This window comes from Epinephelus lanceolatus, chromosome 22, assembly GCF_041903045.1.
Source record: "Epinephelus lanceolatus isolate andai-2023 chromosome 22, ASM4190304v1, whole genome shotgun sequence".
NCBI lineage: Eukaryota > Metazoa > Chordata > Actinopteri > Perciformes > Serranidae > Epinephelus > Epinephelus lanceolatus.
The window spans coordinates 18,776,509-18,799,186 of record NC_135755.1 but is presented as its reverse complement, the minus strand read 5'-3'; the positions used below and the strand labels follow the sequence as shown (position 1 = coordinate 18,799,186).

The following is a 22,678-nucleotide window of genomic DNA, read 5'->3' as shown; positions in this document are numbered from 1 at the left end:
CAAGAGGTAGAGTGGGTCATCCACTAATCAGAAGATCAGCGGCTCCTCCAGCCCGCATGTTGAAGTATCCTTGAGCAAGATACTGAACCCCAAATTGCTCCCAGTGGCTGTTTATTGGTGTGTGAGTGTGTTAAACGAAGTAGCAGGTGGCACCTTGTATGGCAGCCTCAGCCACCAGTGTGTGAATGTGTGTGAATGGGTGAATGGGACTCATAGTGTAAAAAGAGCTTAGAGTGCTCGGAAGACTAGAAAGGCGCTATACGTATATAAGTGCAGATCCATTTATCATTTACCATGTCAACCCGATGTGGCCTTGCAACCATCTCAAAGAGGCCACAAGGGAGTTTTCTCAAATTTGGCACAAACTCCTACTTAAGGAACTGTCAGAAATTGGTGGTGGAATGTCAAAGGTCACTGTGACCTTGCGTCCGTCTTAATCTTGTGACCGCAGTATCTCAAAGAGGCCACAAGGGAGTTTTCTCAAATTTGGCACAAACGCCCACTGAAGGAACTGTCAGAAATAAGTGGTAGAATGTCAAAGGTCACTGTGACCTTGCGTCTGTCTCAATCTTGTGACCCCAGTATCTCAAAGAGGCCACAAGGGAGTTTTCTCAAATTTGGCACAAACTCCTACTTAAGGAACTGTCAGAAATTGGTGGTGGAATGTCAAAGGTCACTGTGACCTTGTGTCCATCTCAATCTTGTGACCGCAGTATCTCAAAGAGGCCACAAGGGAGTTTTCTCAAATTCGGCACAAACGTTCACTTGGACTCAGTGATGAACTGATTAGAATTTGGTGGTAGTATATAAAGGTCAGTGTGACCTCACAAAACACATTTTTGGCGGTAACTCAAGGAATCATATGCTAATAATGACAAAAATTCACACAAATGTCAAATAGAATAAAACAATTAAATTATGACATTTTTTATCCAAAAATCTCCCCAAGTAAACATAATAAAGTCCTTTTACAGTTTACAGTGTACAGTGTGCGTAAAAGCAACCTGTTTGCTGATCAACATCCATGTGTGTTTCTGTGTTAAAAAGATAAAGGGGTCAAGGGGGAATTTTACTCTACATTTTGGGATTCGTTTATCCCACTGCAATTAGCGAGCTTATTTGCTACATTTTTCTCCATTGCACTGATGAGCAATTTTATTCCTCTTTTTCGCACGTATGAACCATTTGCGTCCCTCTGAGGTTTTCTCAGCATGTCTCAGCTCATGTGGTATATTATGATCTTCTTACTCGTGTTTGCAAAACTAAACTCCCCTTTCAGGATGAAAAATATTTTAATTACATTTGTAGCCTCACGTCAAAAGCTGAGAAACGGTCATACTGGGGATTTCTGAGAGATTTGATTTGGGTGAATTGAGAGCATAATAAAAGGTGTGCACTTTTCGCCATTACTGGCAACATGAGAAGAATTATATCAGTGTAAAGTTTCTATTAAACAACCAGAGCAATTTGAGAGTCAGAGTGGAGATGTTTGGACCTACATACAATAACTTCTTTCTCAGTGGATCCCAACAGGGAGGGGGGTGCAAAATATACCTGAGGCATTTAAGATGATTTACTACCTTTTTATAAAGTCCTGAACTCACCTGCGTGCTGTGCCTAGGAATGTTCCAGATATAGCAAAATAAGAAGAAAATAAGAAAATCCAGGCAGAGGACAGAGACTCTGCAGATAAATACTACTGGGTCATAAGTGATAGCTGAGTCTGTACATTCTTTTCTTATGGAAGATCCTGCATCGTCTACCTGTAATTGTACTGAAGTTTTGTGATTTACTCGTCAAAATCATGGCCGGGTTTTAAAATCCAAACATCTACAGTCTGAACTCAAAGGTTGGAGAGTCAATTCAGTTTTATTTATACACCCAGTAATCACAAATTTGCCTCATGGGCTTTGAAATCTGCACCACACAGGACACCCTCTGTCCTCAGACTCTCCATTTAAAAGAGAAACTTTAACAAGGAAAAAAAAATTGGAGAGACGCAGAAAGAAACTGGGCTTTTGTCCCATCAACAGACTGAGACAACTTGTTGGAGTAATCACCATAATTGTGCCTTTTCAGCTTGTCGAAATAATAATTACAGCTCTTTCAAGTCCATGATTTTCCTCCCTCGTCCTTCCCATAGGATCCGTGAGGCAGCCAAGACCCACAAGCTGGTGGAGCAAGAGCTGGCTCACGCCGTCAACGCCACCGCCCTGGTGCTCACAGAGGCCAAACTGTCCAGCCCCGAGGTAAGACACTGGGCGGAAGGAAAGGGTGACAGATGGCGGATTTGACTGGGTAAAGCGTGCAGATTTTCAGCAATACGCTTGGGTCTCATGTCAGTTTACAGACTGTTAATTTTGCAGCCTGTTAAAACTGGAATGCGTCAGTGACGTCACTTCAAGGACACAGCAGGCGCTCCCCTTCCATATTGTGACGGACGCAAAGTGTTAAAAAGAGACATGATGAAATAATTATAATAACAAAAAACACCAGGGCAGATTCACTTGTGTGATCGGCTTCTGCTTTGGTCTGAATAAGCAAACCAACTGTCAACACCGACTCAGACAAAGACTCAGTGATGAGAAGTGACATTATGAAATCATCACTGACAAGAGGCATTGTGACATTAAAGGCGGACTTTGGAAAAGGATGTTTGAAAAGAAAAACTGCTGGAATTAAATAAAAATGACAGTTTTTTTGTGAAAATTTGTGATGCAGATAAAACACCATGAGCTGAATTAAAAAAAAAAAAGGATTATTGTACAGTTTTATGGTAATATAGTTTTCATGTATTTATTCATATAATTATCCATTTTATAACAACTTACTCATTTATTATCAAGCTCTTGACTAATCTTCAAACATACTTTTTTGGAAATGTATTTAATAGATATATGTCCTTATTGTTTTAACTGTTCAGAAACAGTCTTGAATTGCAGGTTGCACGTGTTTTTGTTTTTTTTAACTACATCTGAAAGTTGTGAGGAGTTTCCTGTTGTAATAAAATCAAGCATCAAATGTCAAAGTGCAAATATTAAACACTTAAATGGGAGTAGACTATAATTATTATAAAATTATAAAAAATATATATATTATTAATAAGAAGAAATATAAAGTAAATAATGATTAATTAATATTATTACAAATGAATGTATTATAAAATATTATTTAAAAATACTTGAATAAGTGGACACATACAGTATAATCTGTATTTTTATCATAAGGCCATATATTGCACATTTTATTATTGGACATTTTTGACTTAAAGGAAAACTTCACCCCCCAAATGACCAATTGTATATCAGTTATCAGTTGCTTACCGTTGAATTTGTGACTTTTTTTTTTTTTTTTTTGCATGCCTTCATGGTAAACGAAGAATCCAAAAAAAAAATGAAGAAACAAAACTTTAATTGAATTTAAGTTGTAGGGGAGTGGGTTTAACAACAGCAAAACAATATCAAAGCATCCATTTACAAACTCTCACACAAGTTGTGCAGTTTAATCCAAGTCTCATTTATCCAACTGTATGGCCAGTACTCAGTGCCGGCCTGTACCATAGGCAGTATAGGCGAATGCTAAGGGCGCTGTCATCCAGAGTGGGCGCCACAAATGGAGGAAGGAATTTTTTTTTTTTTATTTTTTACTGATACTATTATTTTGAAATATTAATTATAGGCCACAACAACATAACTACAGCCTACTGAATAATAGAGGGGCCTTTTTTTCTGGTCCCTGCCCCCCCCCCCCCTTCCCAGCTCGTTACACTTTTCGTGCTCTCTGGAGGAGATTGGAGAGTTATCCAACGTCACGTGAACCCTGAAATACGCTGTATCTTTGTCATGTCAAAACCACAAAAGCTCTCTGGTGCCCACTCAACTACCACTACACTAGTGAGAGGAGTGGATGTGGAGAGAAAGAACATGAAATCAGCAGGAGGAGAGCTTGTTATCGTTACCTCTGAGGTGAATCATAACGTTCTCATGGTGTGTTCAATGTAATCGTGTAAAATGGAGCTTAGGCTCGCCTAGGGCACCAAATGTCCTAGGGCCGACACTGCCAGTACTTCCCAAACACATGCGTTTTAAGTAAAACCATTATATTAGCAAGAATGCATGTGTTTGGTAGGTACGGCACATACGACTGGATAAATGAGACTTGGGTTATACTGCTTGAGTTGTGTGAGAGTTTGTAAAGGGATGTTTTGATATAGTTTTGCTGTTGTTAAGTGCGACACCCTTTTACTCCAGTCCATCGAGAGCATTCTCAGTTTTTGGATTCTTCGTTCAACGTGGAGACATTCAAGAAAGGCATTGTCCTCCTGAATTCAATGTAACATGGTGTGAGTTTGACAAAGAAATGATCATTTGGGGTTGACGTATTCCCCTAATGATTAAAAATTAAGTGATAAAATTTGTATTTTCAGTGTCTGAGTCGCAGCACGGCGGTGGAAATCGTCAACAGCAGTAAAGTCCTCCAGGCTGAGACCAAGATGCTGCTCGATGGAAAACTACTGGTACAACTCTTCAGTTTCATCCTTGTCTTCCCTCTGTTCTTGTCTTTGTTTGCGTCGCTTGTTCTCTTCCTCTCTCACTGTCTGTCTCTGCTGAAGCCATTCAAGCCTTGACATCTCACATTTCAGTTTCTGCTCTCTGCGTTTGCTATTGCCTTATTTACCCTGTTAGGAAATTTACCTTTATTGACAATGGCCCTTTGTGCAGAAGAGCAAATCTAATGACAACACTACGACAAACCGCATGACATACTTTAATTTGTATCCTATTTCATGTCCCATCTCTTGTTGTCTCCTCTCTGCTTTGCTTTTTATCCTCATCAGCTTTGTTTACAACCCTTCTCACACTGAACAGATTGGGCTAAACTTTCACTAATTTTATCTCGTGTAATTCTGTGATGTTGAATGATGAACTTCAGGTGATGATTTTTCTTCTCTAAACTTACTTGCGATGGGAGAGATAAGATTGAATGAAACTGATGCCTCGATGCAGACGAATAAAGCAGCAAACAGGATTATTAGCATGATATGCAAATTAGGTTTAGTTTGAAAGAATTTGCAGTACGCCCCAACTGTTGGCAGATTCACAGGTTAACAGATGTTTACTGTCGACAAATCTGCGAATTTGCATAATATATGCAGGGTGTCAAAACATACATCATCTTCAGACGGTAGGAGAACAGAGCAGATGTTGGCATTTTGCATTTTTTAGATTTACAGACAGTTTTCAAACAACGCCTTCAGGCAAGCTATTGTACATTTGAATCCATCCCCGTGATCAAATATCACATTAGAACTAGGAAGTAGCAGTTTAGAAATAAACTCTTGATGCATTTTATTGTCTCCGCTTTCCCCGCAGTCGGAGTGTCATGAGGAAGAGGAGCTTCGGTCGACCCTGAACAGCCTCAGTGCTGAGCTCCACAAGCTGGACGACATCCACTGGATCTGTCCGCTCATGCAGTGCTCCGAGGAGGTGAGGAGGGACGCAGTCTGTGAGAAAGTCCATCTCATAATCACAGTGTGTCTAACAACCAAACGCAGTGTCATCGCTGTTGCTCATTTCTAACTAGTCGCAGTCCATCTGCCCCTTCCAACAAACAAAATGAAGAATGTCTCTTGGTGCCTTTTCTCGTGCCCAACAATGTGCGCTTCTTTTCTTTTAGGACTCAGTGAGGGGCAGCAGTAAGAGCAGCGGCAGCAGTATGAAGTTGAAGATCATACCCAAGGTGAAGAAGGAGAGGGAGAAGCTCCACAAGCAGAAGTCCAACAGCTCTCTCTCGGGTAAGAGATCGGCACAGAGCCCTGATTCAAAGTAGGGATGCCCCAGTCGTGATTTTTTTCGCCACTGATACCAACTGACAATCATCTATGAGCCACATTGGACAATGAATGGACAATACAAATCGTTTCCTGTTGTGTTAAAGCAGCTGGTATGGCTATATTATAGGTCAGTTTGACTGCTTTGTAGTGCGCTAGAATCTCCACCAGGTGGCAGTGTAAACTAGGTGAGGCTCTGTGAATGTACAGTCCTAAGAAATGTTAGTGTTGTTGGTTTCTTAGGCCCTGATCACACAGAAAGCGTTTTGCAGGTTGGAAAACACGAGGCACACCACACTACCCTTTTTTTTTAATTGAATACCACCAGTAAAAAAAAAACAAAAAAAAACTTGCTGCGCCTTTTTATTGTTGCCAGGCAACCACCCTATCACGTCCTAACCCCAACCTTCCCATGTTGTCAATTCACTGTTTTTTTTTTTCCAGAGTAATTAGTATCTAGTTCCTGAAATGCTCAGGCAGAGGGTACTTGCTGTAGCTCTGGTTGAGGGTAAACAGGGAAACAGAGATCTGTGTGGGTACATGAGACCCTAATAAAGAGGGTGGGTGATGGGGAGTACCACCAGTTGGTCCAGGAGCTTCGCATCTATGATGGCTGATTCCAGGCATATTTTAGGATGACTCGGGGGCAGTTTGACAACCTGCTGTCTATCGTCGGGCCGTATAGCTCTGGGTATCCAGCAACCACTACCACCAGTTTCTCCTCCATTGTTTACCAACTGTAAACTTGTTGTCGTGACCACCACAGAAGGCCCGCATCTCAAAACATCTGTTTTGGCAATGGGAAAAGAGATCACGTAAAAAGAGATGACGTGGGACACTTTTCCACCCTGAGTTGAAGTCTTTTCAGCTCAAGAATTTCAGAGGGCTCCAGCAAAAATGCCAGGCGCCAAGGGCAAAGAAACACGAGGTGCGTCACAATGCAAAAACAGCAAGCAAAAAGCTTCATTCTCGTAAAAAACAATTACAAAAAGCTGCCTCCAACTGCTAAAAAGCTTTCTGTGTGTTCGGGGCCTAAGTCGGTTCAATCAACAGAGCAGTACAAAGACCATCCACAGGACAATGAGAGAAGTATCCACCAATAAGTCTAGAAGAACAACTAAAATACACAGTACAACCTCACTCCATCTCTTCTTTCTCGGTGCGCAGGCAGTCAGTGTGTGGACGTGGGGCATGTGGCACAGGCAGAAGGACGGCGCTTGCTGCAGGAGTGTAAGTTCAGTTGTAGTGAGGTATTAGCGTACCTATGGAGTACCTAGAAACGTAATCAAACACAAGTAGGAAAGCTGAGTAGTCACAGGTTCGGTAGTCACTGATAACACCCCCAACCCCCAACTCCCCCGCAGCTATTGGCAACTAGAAAACACTAATACCAATCTCCAAAACTCATCAGCCGGTAATTCAAAGCTCCAGTTCCACAACATCAGATATGCAGTCATTCCAGTTTCCAAATTATCTTAGTCCCCTTTGTCTAGGAAGAAACTACAGTTCATCGTAGGGATGACCCTAACAGACTGGCTAGATTGGGATTGGGTCTGATCCACATATTTGTCGACAGACTGGTAACCACTATACAGATCACAGTTCATTTCTGACTTTTCTGGTTGCCCTCGGTGTGCTAGGTGTCAAAAACTCCTCATTGTATTTTGTAATCATGCCTCAGAGTCACGGTAAAGCACATTGAGCTCCCTGTGTCGAGATCAAGAAACTACGGTACAGTTTAGGATGTTCTAAGTCAATCTGTGGGACCAGGATCAAAGAGATCAAGGTATTTGCCGATGGACTGGTAACAGCGATATGGAGCTTGGTCCTTTGTCAGTACGTTTTGTGTTCGCTGTGGTTATGCCAGCCATTTCAAGAACTCCTTGTTCTTTTTGTCTAGAAAGAGGAACTATAGTTCAGTTCCTGATCTAATTTGTTGGGTTGGGGATTAGAGCCGATCCAGGCATTCTTGATTGAGATTTTCCTATACGGAGCCTGTTACGTTTTCCGAACTTTTGCTTTTTTGCTTCTGGTACAACAGCTCTTGAAAACTCCTCGTTGTGTTGTGCAGTCCTGCCTCAGAGTTGCCTGTGCTGAGAGGATGTTCTGAGCTGATCTGCAGGATCAGAATTAGATCTGATCCAGGCACGCAGTGACGGATTGCCTCCAGCTACAGTACACAGAATAAGAATCAGAGATGGATTGAGTTCTGTTTGCTCTGTCAGCTGCCAAACCCTATCATTGTGTTTGACAGCTTAAACCGCATCTGCAGCATCTCTATCATCTCTATCATCTCTCTCATCTTTTTGAGTCCAGAGGTGCTCAATTTGTCATTTTCATTTCGTTTTTCTCTCTCCTGCAGGAAATTGGGATATCAAAGGCGGGGCTGGTGAGGCAGATTCCTCGGGCAATTGAAGTCCTGCGTGAGGTGCTTTACTGCTGCCCCCCTGCTATCCTGACAACCAGGGGTGAGGAGCACCCCTCCTGTCCTCCTCCCCTCTAACCGCGATACCCAGTGGCCTATGAGAGGTGTGAGGAAGAAAAGGAAAACCATCTTCCCAACTTTTACGCTATTTCCTCCCTGCTTCTTTATCCTTCATTTTGCAGGGAGGGAGTTTTGTTTCTTCTTCTTCTTCTTCGTCTTTTACGTTCTTGAAGGGGCCTGGCTTTGCATCGCATTGCTTCACCATTGGCATTTTGCTTCTGGTCCTGTTTACGTGCTTGAGTTTGGAAGTTCGCCTTGGCCAGCAGCGAGTCAAACAAAGGAGAAAGGGAGGCGTGGAACAAAAGCGTTCTCGCAGATTTTTTTTTTTTTTTTGACAAAGAAATGTGTTTACATGGTGCTCTCCTTGCATGTTGAGTGCAGCCATCTTATTTTATATCTATCATAAGTTGTTAGAATCTTAATTATTTTCTCTCTATCTTGAATAATTTCCGAACTTATGAACAGCCTTTAGACTTTGATTTTTCTCGCGACTGTCGAAGAATATTTATTTCTTGTTGCTACTGCCATGAGAACTCAAACGGCAACAAAATGAACAAACTGAAACATCTCAACCTTATCGTCTACTGAATCGGGGAATATCTTAAATGTTGCAAAAAATGTACTGAGGAATGTACTTGTGTGGACTTGTATTAACCTGTGAATAATGTTAAATGATAAATCATATAAGGTTTCACAAAGGTTCTACTGTTGTGGTTCTAAAGTGGTTCTTAATAGGTCTTTTTCTGACTTGTGTGAATTGAGACTTCGCTTTACGATGAGTCATTTCATCTGGAATTCAGCCTTTTGAGTAGATCTGACTGTGCGGTACATCACTCAGTTATTATCAAGGTCTAAAATGTGACTCATGCGGGATAAAAAAAACTCATCCCACTGGGTTGAAGAACCATTTTGAGGTACAGTACCAGATGAAATGACTCACAAGATTATTTCTTTTGGCAGTGTATGGTGAAGGTGTTTACAGATGGAGGAAGCATCAAGGACACATTAACAAAACATAACAGCTACTCAGTATATTACTTCTACTTTGCCATACTCCTGATTGTATTTGTAATATAGGAATAAGAGTCAGTGGATATTTGATTTTGCCTTGTCTGTGGTTAAAAGCTATTATTATTATTATTATCATTATTATCATTACAAATATATTATCTATTTTTTTGTATATCTTATTTTCCCAATAGTAATCTGTGAAGCTGTCCTGGCTTTGCTGCTTCCCCCTTTGACGAACTCCTCGGCCACTGTGCATATAATCAAAGCCAATTAATGCTGTTCTGTGTGTCCCTGCATGCATACTTAGCCTTCCTTCGCCTCACAGTGTTGGGCTGAAGTTGCCTCAAAATAGTAAGTTTTAGCTTGTCGGTTCCGACTAACAGCGTTTGTTTTTGTTTTAACCTGCTTGACGCACCAGATGGTCTTGAGTTTTACTTTGAATTAACACTTACTTTGCAAAAAATGTCTGTCCATACTTTGCTGTGTTGTCCAAACTTTAAGAGGGTGTATTGTTTTCCACCCACAGGGTTCTGCAAGCGGGTTATAAAAAACACCAAGTTTTCATGTATCTAATTATTATTATTTGATCAAGTCACAGCCAAAGCGGGTATGTGAAGTTTGGGAACATGTGGCTTGCGGTTTAGAGATTGCTAAAGTATTGATGTTTACGAGTTTTAGAGGCAACTTCTACCCAGGTTTTACGGTAATGTTCTTGAAAAGAATGGTCAGTTATTTTGGGAAATTCACTTATTTTCTATGTTACCACAAGATGGACAAGAAGATTTATATTTGTTTATCTCTGTACAATCAGTAAAGAGATAGAAAAAGAAAACTCAGACGTGCTAGCTAGCTAGCTGAAAGAACTGGTCATTCTCTGTCAAAAGTGAAAAACGCCTTTTGGGAAGTCTGCCTATATATTGTATTACCGCAAGACAGACAAGGAGATTCAGATTTATTTATCTCTGTACACTCAGTAAAGACGTGCTAGCTAGCTAGCTAGCTGAAAGAATTGGTCATTCTCCGTCAAAAGTAAAATATGCCTTTTGGGAAATCTGCTTATTTTCTATGTTACCACAAGATAGACAAGAACATTCATATGTTTTTTCATCTCTTGACTCAACGAAGAGATAAAGAAAGCTCCCAGACATGTTTAGCTTAGGAAACAAAAATGTGAAAAGTGAAGGTGCTGCAAAATAGTCAAGAAGATTCATATATGTTTTTAATCTTTGTACAATCAGTTAAGAGATGGGGAAAGTTGTCAGATACACTTAGCTTAGCACACAAAAACCTGACAGAATTCGACTATCTCTGTTAAAAGTAAAAAATGTCTTTTTGGAAGTTTGCTTATTTGCTATGTTACGGCAAGATAGGCAAGAAGATTCATATTATTTTTAATCTCTATGCACTCAGTAAAGAGATAAAAACTATAAGCTTCCAGACGTGCTTAGCTTAGCAAACAAAAACCTGAAGGAATTGAACATTCTTCGTCAAAATAAGAACTTCCAAAATGTACATGTATCTTATTACCTAGCAAATAAGTTACCAAGATATCTCAGAGTCAGCGGGGGTCTTCTTGTGTTAAAGCCTTTTTGTGTTCATTTTCGAAGCTAGCAACTCCTAGCTACTCCTGTCCTAGCAACAGCTAGGCGATACTACTGTATGCAGTCAAGAAAGCTCCAATGTGTAAGCCAGTCGCTTGTTAAACAGCATGTTATTTTAGTAAAGGTGTTAAATGCGCACATGTATTAGATAAAACAACTGTGTCCATGTTGGCGCTTTGATAGCACTATGCTAGCTGGTTTCCCTGCTTTCAGCGCTTCGTCATAAGCTAGGCCAAACCATGGATGTATGAAGAGACCTGGATGCAGCGTTTGAGGCAGGGCCCAGGTCATTCCTATGAACATTGCTCAGGGCTGCATGGGGCCAAAAACATTTAACTGCCACGTATAAAATTTCTCAGATGATCGTCACTGCCTTCGCATCATTCTCCATCAGCCAAGCTGGCTACTTCCGGTTTAGCGCTATGCTAGCTTGAATAGAGATAAAATTATTTAATTGTGCAGCTCTTCTAGACTTTCCAAATATTAGCGAACCAAATGGATCAAATTATGACAGTAAAACGAGTCCTTTTTCAGGGTCTGTGACGCATGACACAGACATCTCTTTTACAATGTTACTCTATGGACAAAAATCTTAGGTGGCCAAGTGGCATCACATGAAGAACTCAGAAACTGTAATTGTTGGTTTTAGTCCAGGCCCCCAGGAAGCCAATTTTTGTAGTGACCAGACATTTGAATTGCATCCGTCCAGTGATACCCTGTGGCCCAAAAAGATTTTTTCCATAGATATCATGGTGAAATAGACGTCTATAATCTATTGATAACATTTTTTTGAGTGTCACAACCATCTCCAATGACTTGTTTTAGTATCAGAATTTGAGCCATTTGGTCCGATACCATTTTGAAAGTTTAGAGGAGCTGCACAGTTTATCACTTTATCCTCATTCTAGTTAGTGTTAGTGCTAAACAGGAAGTAGCTGGCTCGGCTGGCAGAAGTCAATGGTGCGCTTGCTCTATGGGGAGCAGTGCTGATCATCAAAGTAGTTTTATACATGGCAGTTGAATGTTTATGGCTTTATGCACCACTGGGCAACTTTCATAGGAATGAATTAGACCCCGCCTCCAACACGTATACAGTTCTCCTTATACATCCATGAGGCTAAGTCTTTACTGAATGGACAGAGATTGATTTTTCATAGTTTGTCCATGTATGGCAGCAACAATTTGAATTTCTTAAAATGTCTGAGTGTCGCTTTAAAGGTTTTAATTAACAAGATGTAATAAAGAAGTAATGTTCACTAGTCAGGATATAATATGAGTGAAATACCAGCTACAAATGTCCCATAGGCAGAATTAGCTGCATCATGTAAAGATACTTTGAAGAGCCACAGAAAAGTATTTATTTTAATGGTACACAACTTACCTTGATTTGCTGTGACGCAGCTCCACCACTTTCATAACTACTAAAATAAGGGACAAAATATCAACGTTAAGATCACATCTGACCAAGGTGAACATTTTTCATGCCTTGATCAAGGCTGTAAACTGGTAAAGGAGCATGTTTGTGCTTTTCACGTTAATGTAAAGGGTTAGACCTTTTTTTATTTTTCAGTTATTTACAGTTTTATCAAACTAACCCAAATTAACTCTTGATAGGGCAGAGTAACTGTGAGGCGTTGTAGATGTTCAGCTCTGGTAGGATTGTGCTACTGTATCCATAGTGTGCCAGCTATATGCTCTACACCTTAGAGGCTTTAGTGGTGTCGTGCCAAGTTTGTACTGAGTTCAGTGGGTTATGAGATATACGAGGTGTGTGTGCGTGAGTGCGTGCGTGAGCTTCAGACGCGGAAGTTGTTGTATGTCGTACATTTCAAAGTTTACTGTATCTTGCCTTGCACTTTACGAAGAAGCAAACTTAATGGGGAAAAAAGACATTTGTGTGCATGTGCGCGTGCGTGTTTAAGATTTTGAGTGTTTACGAGTGTTTTTTTTAAATTGATTTGAAGACGAAAAATCTTTTATTTATGATAGATGTATACGGACAAAAGTGTGTTGATAAAATGTAATATATCTAACCAAACATAAAAGAATGACAAATATAAAGATGTATACACCAATGTTTATTACATCAGTGGTTGTACGTTACACCCACAGCAGCTTGAGATCTCCCATCTAACGCCAATGTTACTACATGTGATTATGTGTCATTCCACTGCCACAGCAACGCCATTGAAATGTCTTTCCAATGTTACACCAATTGGTATTGAAACAGTATTCTAAAAATCCAATAGATATTAAGGTTATTCTACCTTTAAGCCAAAGTTGTTGGAGTTCTCTGGTGTTGTTACAGACTACTGATGAATTGTTTACACAAAATAGAGTTGTCATATTCAGCTTATGTTTCGCCGACATTTGGGCGAAGTCTTGTGTATAATTTTGAAATTATAACATCTACTGAGAGTCTACCTTCTGCTTTAATTAGCATTTTTTGTGCTGAAAACAAACAAACATGTCTACAGTTTGGGTAACACACATTTGTGGAAGCCAATTTAGGGATTAAAAAAAGTAATTGCCTGTGTTTAACGGTCTTTTAACCAAGGATTTCATAGTTTGTCTTTTAAAAGCATCTTTTTTTTTGGGTTGTTCTTTCTGCGACTGTCTTTTTTTTTTCATACAGCAAAAATGTCATTTTCGACTGAAACTCTTCCGAGGAGTTACATGGAGCTGAGACACTGAAATGAACCCACAGATTTCAAACACCTCACCATGTTTGTGCAACAGTATTTCATAGACAACATTTGTGAACGCACCCCCCTGATCTGAACAGCCTATATATATTGATATATTGAGACTGTGTGCGCAATGCTGGAAGCCAGACTAGATGTTGCACGACCTTGTACGTTGCGAGGTGTTTTATTGTGTTTTTGTGTGCAGTGTGTAACAAAGACAAAGTCAGCGCAACCCTTTGGAGATTAAATGAATTATTGAAGTGTGAAGCTGGTGTCCGGTGCTGTTAATGTGTGTGATGTGTTGTTGCTTTAGCACATATTTAAAGGTCCAGTGTGTAGGATTTAGGGGGATACATTGGCAGAAATATAATATACACTGCTTAGAAAAATGAAGGAAACACTTCAATCACACATCAGATCATGAACAAATTAAGTTGAAAATCTCTACTGATGTACATTGTATAATTTGCTATGACATGGAGGTCTGTGAGACCCTCCAAGGATATGCCTCCCCAGACCATCACTGACCCACCGCCAAACTGGTCATGCTGGATGATGTTACAGGCAGCATAACGTTCACCACAGCGTCTCCAACTCTTCTGGCCTGTCACATGCTCAGTGTGAACCTGCTGTCATCTGTGAAGAGAATGGGGCGCCAGTGGCAGACCTGTCAATTCTGGTGTTCTCTGGTGAATGCCAGTCGAGCTGCACGGTGCTGGGCTGTGAGCACAGGTCCCACTAGAGGACGTCGGGCCCCTCACGCCACCCTCATGGAGTCTGTTTCTGACAGTTTGGTCAGAAACATGCACGCTGTAGCCTGCTGGAGGTCTGGCAGTGCTCCTCCTGTTCCTCCTCACACAAGGAGCAGATATCGGTCCTGCTGCTGGGGTGATACCCTTCTACGGCCCTGTCCAGCTCTACTCATGTAACAACCAGCCTCCTGGTATCTCCTCCATGCTCTTGAGACTGTGCTGGGAGACACAGCAAACATCCTTTTAACCGCATGTATGGATGTGCCATCCTGGAGGAGCTGGACTACCTGTGCAACCTGATTGGGCTGCAGGTACCACCTCATGCTACCAGTAGTGACAAGGACACAAAACTAGAGAAGAATCAGTCAGGAAGGATAAGGAGAGAGCAACTGTCTATGGCCACCACATGTAAAATCATTCCCTTTTTGGGGGTTGTCTTGCTTTTGCCTCTCCATTGCACCTGTTGTCACTTTGATTTGCACCAAAGCAGCTGAAACTGATTCACAATCACTTGTGCTTCATAAATTAACAGATTAAAATCCCTCAAATTTAACTTTTGACTTTGTATTACACTGTGACGATTCAGTGTTCCCTTAATTTTTCTGAGCAGTGTATAAGTAGTATGTTTCCTCTGATCTATGATGACCTGAAAATAAGAATTGTTGTGTTCTTCTTGTCATGTGACATCTGAATTCAAATTACAGTACTGATATAACTGAGTGAACTACAAGGCAGAAATAAATAATAATGAAAGACAAACAAAAGAAAAGAAAAAATACAAGTGGTAATTCAGGACTTAAGGTATAGAGAGAGTCATTAAGACATGGGGCCTTTCCATTTTTACAGCATTTATTTCTGTATAGAATGATCTCATTTAGGAATGCAGGAAATATTGAGCTTGTTTTTAAAAATGACATTTGTGAAAAAAATATTCTGCCAAAATATTTGCATTATTAATCCCAAACATTGCTTTGTTGGCACACTTTGTTGGTTACATTTTTATAATTAAGAATCATAATATTTTGATTGTTATAAGTCAATTAAACTGTATTGGGAAAAAAGTGTTTAAATCATTGACTGTATAAATAAAATATACAAATAAAATGAATGTATAATATAATAAAATATAAATGAATGAAATAAAATAAAATAAAATAAAATAAATAAATAAAATAAAAATTTGAGCTACATGGGGAGCGGTTCTTCGATTCTACAGTAGCCCAGAACGGACAAACCACACACCTGCTCCAAATAGAGTCATTAGCGGTTAAGTAGCCCAACTACAGTGACCAGCGGCGGTGTTACACTGGACTGTAACGTAAAATTCTTTTATTCGGTGTTTTCAGCGGTTTAAATCACCTGGAATGTTCCATTTGGAGAGAGAGAGACTTTCGCGGATAATTCGTCTTCAGGTAAAAACTTCCTGAACATCTGGTTTCTATGTAATCGGAGAATAAACGTGACTTCACATCAGCAGGTGTTGGACGAGCCACCCGCAGCGACATGCCAAACTGCATCGGAAATACACGGATTTATAAAGTGAAATTACGTTTTTCGGTCATTTACCAGACGAAATCAACATGTTTGTTAGTTTTAGAACAGAAGAGGCCTCTGTGGATAATTCGGCTCATGGTACAAACCACCTGAACGTCTGGAAATAAAAAGGTGAGCAGACATTTAATCTATGAGAGTAAAAGGGGGAGCACTCATGAGCATGTTGTGGGCGAGCCGCCTGTCTCCGAGGTGCTTCGGAGAAACACTGATTTGTAACGTGAAACTGCTTTATTCATAGTTTTAAGGGTTATAATCGCCTGGTCTGTTTGTTTATGAGAGGAAGAGACCTCTGTGGATAATTCGGCTCAAGTTTTAGCTGTTTGCAATCTATAATTCACCGCTAGATGCCACCAAAGCCCCCTAAATCCCACACACCTCACCTTTAATCCTGAAAGGTCACAGTACACTTCCGTTTGACTAAAGTACCCCCGGGACGCAAAGCACCTATTTGTAGGACGGAAATGTAACGTCAGCATGCCTTTGGTCATTCATGTTGGGCGAGTTTAATTTCTACTGTTGTTATTTCTGCTTCCTAATGCTAATGCCTGTTGCATGGTGTCTGTTTATCTTGCAGGTGTAAACACTTTACAATATTTTAAATGAACTAGGTGGCCCAACATGTCATCCATCCACGTCTCAAGGTAAAGTTGTTTCTTAATTAGGCTCTTCAATCTTCTGTAAAGAATTTTTTGGGGGGATATTTGTAGTCTTGATGTGATGTATGGTAGAACTGCACTCTTGGATACTTAACATACTGAGGCATTCAGGTGCTGCAGTGGTTGAACTATTCAGATCCTTAAGTAAAAGTACTAATATCACAGTGTGCATATACTCCACTACAAGTTAAAGTCCTACATTTAAAACCCTGCTTTTAAATTAAAGTAAAGCATGTATATTTTCTTAAAGGATCAAAAGCGGGGGCGTAAATATAGACAGTACAGAAAACACACATTAAACACACATTAAACATGGCTTAATAGAGTCAATTTCAAACACAAGTACACAAATCAGCTTCACTATAACTCGCAGCATTCACAGACAAACACTTGTCTTTATCTGGACACATTTTCCCCACAAATACAACATGCTAATGTTTTTAGCACAAGCCTATGGCATTTTCCATTGTATAAGTTAGCCTAGCAGCTAGCGGACTTTTCCTCTACTCATATGAAGCCAGGGACAACAGTAACATTTAACAAAGGTAACGTTACAAAATTCGGCTCCATAACAACTCACAAGGTTCACTGAAAAAACAACTGTCTTATACTAAACACGTTTTCCAAATAAATGTAACATGCTAACGTTATTAGCACAAGCCTATGGCATTTTACATTGTATAAATTTCCTCTGCTCATATGAAGCCAGGATAAATCACACACAAGACTTAAAATACTATTTTTGTGGAGGCTTTATTGTCTTCACAATGCATTGTTTCTTATCTGTGAAATTAAAGTAAATAAAAGCTTTGTTTCCATTGAAGGAAATGTCAGCTTACAAAAATAGACAGGAGGTCTGTGTTGCCAAGACATGTAGTAATTTCTGGGGAGGTGCACGTCAGGCTATGGCGTAGGGTACGGCATCAATTCATTGCAGAAGTATAAATCCCGCTTGACTCAACTTGCCACCTCAGAAATACATCAGTGTTAAAAGAAGAACACACATTGAAATACAAATGCTGTTATTTGCTATATACACACTTTGAGAAGGTAAATCCACCTCCATCAGTATGTCTTTTTTTCGGTGGTGAAATAGAAGAAATTCAAAAATCCTTTTAATGTATGATTTCTTTATTTGGTATTTTAGTCATATACAGATTTGCAGTGATGATTGGTAATATGTATGTTGATGTTGTCCAACATCAAGTCTGTATTTGATCAGGTGTTGATACTATAAAATTTACGGTAGCTGTTTTGACGCAAAATCTGGCACAAGGACGTGTCATAATAGTGTAAACTAGAGCTCATCCTAACTACTGTACAAAAGTAAAAGCAGTCATTGTGCAGTAAAATGTTCCCTGTCAAGGTTTTTCTATAAAGCATGGTGTTTTTTTGGATAAATATTACTCATGGTTCCTATGGTCATGAAAAACCTCTTGGTCATGTTTTCCAGGCCTGGTGAAGTCATAGGATTAATAGAAATCATAGAAAGTTTTGGAAAAGTCTTGGAATTTTGATGTGTAATGAAACTGTTGCAGTAATCTTCCGTGGATGATCGTTCGCGTAATGTTACATAATGGCAAATTAATTTTTTGTAGCAGTTGACGTCAATGTAAAATACGTCAGTGTGTGACATTTTCTTTAACATCTCCTATGTTTCTACACTACATCTTGCTTTTGTGTTTCATCTCTGTCTTCATGTATGCCAGCTAGCTGATGATAGGTTTGAGCAGAGTTTGAATCCGATATGTTTGAAAAACGCAGGGCAAGTGTGGCAAGAAAAAAATGGTATGATATGGGTCCTTTAAAAGTCATGGAAAAGTTTTGACATTTTGTCCATGAAAATGTGTGGGAACCCTGATTACTGCTGCATTACTATGTTGCATTTACTGCCACTGTAGATGTTAAAGGTTAAAAAGGTGTAAGGGTCAAGAGTCAACTTTTCATGGCGTCAGCTCTGCCCTCAGTTTGTGACGATGCATTTTCTGATCCAAGACGGGTTTTTTAAGAGTTTGTTTAGCCTAAAAAATCAGAGAATTTACTCAACCTGTAAAGTAACACTTCATCCTTCAGTTTATCACAGGATATGAAAAATTGTAATCTGAAAAGTGGCCAGTAACTAAAGCTGTTAGGCAAATGTAGTGGAGTAAAATGTGTGGTAAAGTAGAAGAATGAAGTAGCAGAATATGGAATTTTGAAGTACTTGTACTTAACTTAAGTACAATACCTGAGTAAATGTATCTAGTTACATTCCAACCCTGTTTATCAGTTGTACAGAAAAAAATGAAGAACTCCTGTTGACCCCTGATGAACGTAAAAGCACTTCATTTAAAGTATACTGAGGTTTTAAGACTACAGTGTCAATCTTTGGTTATCAGACAGAACTAACAGTGCTTATTTAAAACCCTTACGCTACGTACTAGATCCTCTGTCAGTCTTTATTTGCCTGTAGTAAAGCAGGTTGGTGAGTAATACAGTGTAGGTTGTGTTTGCAAATAAACAATAGGCTTACATTAATGAAACCATGTGTGGAAATACAATTTCAGCATGACTCAGAAGATAGAGGCTAAAGTTTTTGTTTACAGCCGCAGCCTATAATACCGATGGATAATCAGATGACTCATTAGGCTTTTAAATGTATCATTAATCTTGATTTTTTTTTTTCTTCTGCTTGAAATGCGGGGGCTGAGTGATGGATAACAATTGAGCACAGAGGAATGGTTATTTTACCTCCGCGCCAGCCATAGCTGCAGCCAGAGGCATTACGTTTTCAGGTTGTCCGTCCACCGTCTGCTGTCCGCCGTCTGTATGTCCCATCTTGGTGAACACGATACCTAAAAAGATGTCTCAAGGGAATTTTTTTTTCAAATTTGGCACAAATGTCCTCGTGACATTTAACGTTAAACTTTTTGGTGGTCATAGGTGAAAGATCACTGTAACCTCACTGTAACCTTATCTGTTTCATTCTCGACAAGGCGATATTTCAAGAAAACCTTGAGTTGGGAATTTCTTCAAATTTGGCACAAAGGTTGATTTGGACTCGAAAGAACTGATTAGATTTTGGTGGTCAAAGGTTAAGGTCACTGTCACCTTGCATCCATCTCATTCTCGTGAATGCAGTATCTCAAGAAGAGCTTGAGTTAATTTCCTCAAATTTGGCACAAATGTCCACTTGGACTACAAAATTAATTCATTAGTTTTTTGGTGGTCAAAGGTCAAGGTCAGTGTGACCTTGTCTCATCCTTGTGGACATGATCTCTCCAAAACGCCTTGAGGGAATTTCTGTAATTTTGGCACAAAAGATTGACTTGGACTTGGGGATAGACTGATTAGATTTTGGTGTTCAAAGGTCAAGGTCACTGTGACCTTGCATCTATTTCATTCTCGTGAATGCAGTATCTTAACAACAGCTTGAGGGAACTTCTTCAAATTTGGCACAGACATTTACTTGGACTCAATGATGAACAGATTCAAATTTGGTGGTCAAAGGTCAAGGTCACTGTGACCATATTTGTCTCATTTGTGTCAAGCGTCCATGTTTTCACAGACATGAATGTAAACTGTAAGAGGTTGACGTTGCATCCAGTTGAGCACATTCACATTTTAATATGACAAAACCCATAGTTTCAAGCATTATTTATAATTAAATATAAAGGATCCACTGTGTTTGTTGACAAAGTTAAATTTGCCTTAACAAAGTTAAATTTGCCTCTGAAGTTAAAGTGTTGGCAACGTGCTACATTTTATTTGGATTTTTTAGCTACAAAACAGAGCTGGAATCTAATGGTTTCAGAAATAAACATTTGATTTGCTGCATAACAAAAATCTATTTCAATTAAAGTTTTTCCACCACAGTAATGCAAATTAGACCCAATCTTCACCATGTTTTTGGGAGGAGATACACAAGGTCTGACATGTCTTTGTATCTTTCCGCCTCCTCGTCCTGTTTTCTCTGCATCTTGCTCTCTACCACTGCCCTCTTCCTCTCTTCCATTGTCTTCTTCCTCCTCCTCCTCCTCCTCTGCCTCCTTTCTTTTTAGGTTTTGCATGTCTTTTTCCAGTCATCCCTGTTCCTGTCTTGCTGTTTTTTAGGAGGGTGATCTGCACTTTAAATGGGACCATGACCGAGTTTTCCTTGACATTGATTGTTCATAGTGCAATTAATTGCAAATTAATCATACATTTTTTATCTCTTATAAAAGTACTATAAAGGGGTACTTTTCAAATTTCTAATACTCTTATCAACATGGCAGTAGACAAACATTTTTGTGTTGTGCAGATGTATTTATGTCGTTCAAAACTGCATAAAAAAAGTCATAGTATGGTATTTTGTTCAAAATTGCAAAAAAAAAAGTCATAGTATAGCATGTCGTTCAAAACTGCATGAAAAAGTCATAGTATAGCATGTCGTTCAAAATTGCATAAAAAAGTCATAGTATAGCATGTTGTTCAAAACTGCATAAAAAAGTCATAGTATATAGCATGTCGTTCAAAATTGCATAAAAAAGTCATAGTATAGCATGTCGTTCAAAATTGCATAAAAAAGTCATAGTATAGCATGTCGTTCAAAACTGCATGAAAAAGTCATAGTATAGCATGTCGTTCAAAATTGCATAAAAAAGTCATAGTATAGCATGTCGTTCAAAATTGCATAAAAAAGTCATAGTATAGCATGTCGTTCAAAACAGCATAAAAAAGTCATAGTATAGCATGTCCATTCAAAATTGCATAAAAAAGTCATAGTATAGCATGTCGTTCAAAATGGCATAAAAAAGTCATAGTGTAGCATGTCGTTCAAAATTGCAAAAAAAAAGTCAGTGTAGCATGTCGTTCAAAATTGCAAAAAAAAAGTCATAGTATAGCATGTAGTTCAAAATGGCATAAAAAAGTCATAGTGTAGCATGTCGTTCAAAATTGCAAAAAAAAAGTCATAGTGTAGCATGTCGTTCAAAATGGCATAAAAAAGTCATAGTATAGCATGTCGTTCAAAATTGCAAAAAAAAAGTCATAGTGTAGCATGTCGTTCAAAATTGCAAAAAAAAAAGTCATAGTGTAGCATGTCGTTCAAAATACCATAAAAGTCATTGTATAGCACGTCATTCAAAATGGCATAAAAAAGTCATTGTATAGCATGTCGTTCAAAATTGCATAATAAAGTCATAGTAAATCGTTCAAAACTGCATAAAAAAGTCATAGTATAGCATGTCGTTCAAAACTGCACAAAAAAGTCATAGTATAGGATGTCGTTCAAAACTGCACAAAAAAGTCATAGTATAGGATGTCGTTCAAAACTGCATGAAAAAGTCATAGCATGTCGTTCAAAACTGCACAAAAAAGTCATAGTATAGGATGTCGTTCAAAACTGCATAAAAAAGTCATACTATAGCATGTCGTTCAAAACGGCATAAAAAATCATAGTATAGCATGTCGTTCAAAACTGCACAAAAAAGTCATAGTATAGGATGTCGTTCAAAACGGCATAAAAAAATCATAGTATAGCATGTCGTTCAAAATTGCATAAAAAAATCATAGTATAGCATGTCGTTCAAAATTGCATAAAAAAGTCATAGTATAGCATGTCGTTCAAAATTGCATAAAAAAGTCATAGTATAGCATGTCGTTCAAAACGGCATAAAAAATCATAGTATAGCATGTCATTCAAAACTGCACAAAAAAATCATAGTATAGCATGTCGTTCAAAACGGCATAAAAAATCATAGTATAGCATGTCGTTCAAAACTGCATAAAAAAGTCATAGTATAGCATGTCGTTCAAAACTGCACAAAAAAGTCATAGTATAGCATGTCGTTCAAAACTGCACAAAAAAGTCATACTATAGCATGTCGTTCAAAATTGCATAAAAAAGTCATAGTATAGCATGTCGTTCAAAACTGCATAAAAAAGTCATAGTATAGCATGTCGTTCAAAACTGCACAAAAAAGTCATAGTATAGGATGTCGTTCAAAACGGCATAAAAAATCATAGTATAGCATGTCGTTCAAAATTGCATAAAAAAATCATAGTATAGCATGTCGTTCAAAATTGCATAAAAAAGTCATACTATAGCATGTCGTTCAAAATTGCATAAAAGTCATACTATAG

At 38.9% G+C, this 22,678-nt stretch overlaps 1 protein-coding gene across 3 annotated transcripts in view; it reads left to right on the top strand.

Moving 5' to 3' along the window:
* LOC117245777 (diacylglycerol kinase delta) overlaps positions 1–10,158 on the top strand; it is a 122,195-nt gene extending 112,037 nt beyond the window's left edge. For 2 of the 3 annotated variants that reach the window (XM_033609277.2, XM_033609279.2), the window contains 6 exons: positions 2,144–2,249; positions 4,427–4,516; positions 5,373–5,486; positions 5,677–5,794; positions 6,998–7,060; positions 8,193–8,393. In XM_033609277.2, coding sequence (XP_033465168.1) covers positions 2,144–2,249; positions 4,427–4,516; positions 5,373–5,486; positions 5,677–5,794; positions 6,998–7,060; positions 8,193–8,194 — 493 coding nt within the window. In that variant the 3' untranslated portion in view covers positions 8,195–8,393. Of the gene's footprint in view, positions 1–2,143; positions 2,250–4,426; positions 4,517–5,372; positions 5,487–5,676; positions 5,795–6,997; positions 7,061–8,192 lie in introns of all 3 variants that reach the window. The other variant, XM_033609278.2, reaches the window with a different exon arrangement.
* The last annotated feature ends 12,520 nt before the right edge of the window (positions 10,159–22,678 follow it).